This window comes from Trachymyrmex cornetzi, unplaced genomic scaffold (genome assembly GCF_001594075.2).
Source record: "Trachymyrmex cornetzi isolate Tcor2-1 unplaced genomic scaffold, Tcor1.1 scaffold1431, whole genome shotgun sequence".
Lineage (NCBI taxonomy): Eukaryota > Metazoa > Arthropoda > Insecta > Hymenoptera > Formicidae > Trachymyrmex > Trachymyrmex cornetzi.
Genome location: NW_017296018.1, coordinates 118,895 through 120,641, shown reverse-complemented (window position 1 = coordinate 120,641; position 1,747 = coordinate 118,895). Strand labels below are relative to the sequence as shown.

Here is a 1,747-nt window from a genome sequence, read left to right as displayed (position 1 = left end):
AAAAAAATGCAAAAAAACCTTAAAAAAACGGTCGTCACACGGGATGACCCCCTTAAACCTCAATTATTATATTGCAGAAATCTCCATACTTTAAAACATGGATGAATGCGATTGGACCAAACTTGAGAGATGGAAAGAAAACTCGCAAAAATTATTACATTTGCGAACGACATTTTGATGACGGTAATTTACATCGAATTCCTATGAATATATTAAAGGATGGAAAAGAGGTGACCCTGTTACGTAGACGCCCAATGTTAAAATCGACAAGTGTCCCATACATTTTTCCAGTAAATATCAAAGTCACATGTGATCTATGGCGTTGTTGCATATATTTTTCCAGATAATAATTGAGCACTTGATGTAACCAAAAATTTATTATTCAGGGTTCAAGGCTTATAGATTCAAATAATCTTGAAAGCTCCTCGATTATAGATTCAAATAATCTTCCAATGGAATGCACTTTAGAAAATGTAAATATCAAAGTCACATGTGATCTATGGCGTTGTTGCATATATTTTTCCAGATAATAATTGAGCACTTGATGTAACCAAAAATTTATTCTTCAGGGTTCAAGGCTTATAGATTCAAATAATCTTGAAAGCTCCTCGATTATAGATTCAAATAATCTTCCAATGGAATGCACTTTAGAAAATATTTTTAACACAACGGTTTTACTAAAGGAGTGGAATGCAAGACCTTCTTATGAATCCATGGGGTCATGGGGTGTGACAAAAACAACGTGTGGATTACTTTTCATACTTTTAGAAAGCACTTCAGAACAATGTAGCAATATAGTACAGCGTTCTTTATTTGTAAAGAATGATATGACCATCGAGGTACCTTAGGATTTTTATACATTACAAGTTTTTTTTGTATATGAATTTATCTGCCTATACTATTGCTTATTTGATTTGAACACATGATTATGATTATATATCCGATGTGAACGAATACGTGCAAACGTATTTTGCAGGATTCATTTCCAGGAAAGTAGAACGATGGACGTCATGTTCAGAGTGTGTCTTGTCGGTAACAAAAAAAGAAGGGAATTTGCGACGAGATGAAATGATAAATTTGCTTACTAAAGGTTATCTTAAATACCCCTCAGATTCTTTAGTTAATTTGCTTTCAGCTCTTGAACACGCAATTTTACAAACGGTTGGTTTCGAAAAATTAAACTACTACACATTTCAGCACATTTCTCAAAATATTTTATCAGAAAGTATCACCTTCGTTGGATGTAGTACACATAAAGAAACTTTAACTCGAACAGTCATCAATTACTACCTTATCACGAGAGCGAAAATCCTGTGTAAGAAATCTAATTATGCAAATAACGAAGCAAAAAAGAAGGAAAGAGAATTTCGAAAACGCGTGAAACTTGTCCGTGCAAAAAAAAATATAGATCCGAATATAGTGAAACCGGCACAAGAAAAGGAAAAAACTGCCCATGTAAATAATGTAAATAATGTAAATAATGTAAATAATGTACAAAAATAGGTATAAGATATGCAATAAATATTACGCATAGCTATTATATACTTTGGATATATATTTCCAAAAAATCATACGTTTATACAATTGATTGAGTGTTAAAACTTTATAAGTTTTCAGCAATATTCCGATACAAATGTGGCACTATTAACCAGGGAATGAAAAGTTACTTTTTAAAAGTAACAAGTTACAGTTACTCGTTATCGAGTAGGAAAAGTAACAAGTTACCGTTACTAGTTACCGATTTTTA

General features: G+C 32.1%; 1 protein-coding gene across 1 annotated transcript; it reads left to right on the top strand.

The window, feature by feature from the left end:
- Positions 1-64: 64 nt before the first annotated feature.
- Positions 65-848, top strand: LOC108757454 (uncharacterized). Its single transcript, XM_018501866.1, has 3 exons — positions 65-290; positions 387-473; positions 570-848. Exons 1-3 carry the CDS (start codon positions 102-104, stop codon positions 846-848), a joined length of 555 nt encoding a protein of 184 aa, XP_018357368.1. The 5' UTR covers positions 65-101.
- The last annotated feature ends 899 nt before the right edge of the window (positions 849-1,747 follow it).

Bases quoted from the DNA above. Each gene is read 5' to 3' on its own strand.
- LOC108757454 (XM_018501866.1), top strand. From the start codon at position 102: ATGAATGCGATTGGACCAAACTTGAGAGATGGAAAGAAAACTCGCAAA. The intron at 291-386 runs GTAAATATCAAA...TTTATTATTCAG, and splicing joins GTGTCCCATACATTTTTCCA to GGTTCAAGGCTTATAGATTC. The intron at 474-569 runs GTAAATATCAAA...TTTATTCTTCAG, and splicing joins TGGAATGCACTTTAGAAAAT to GGTTCAAGGCTTATAGATTC.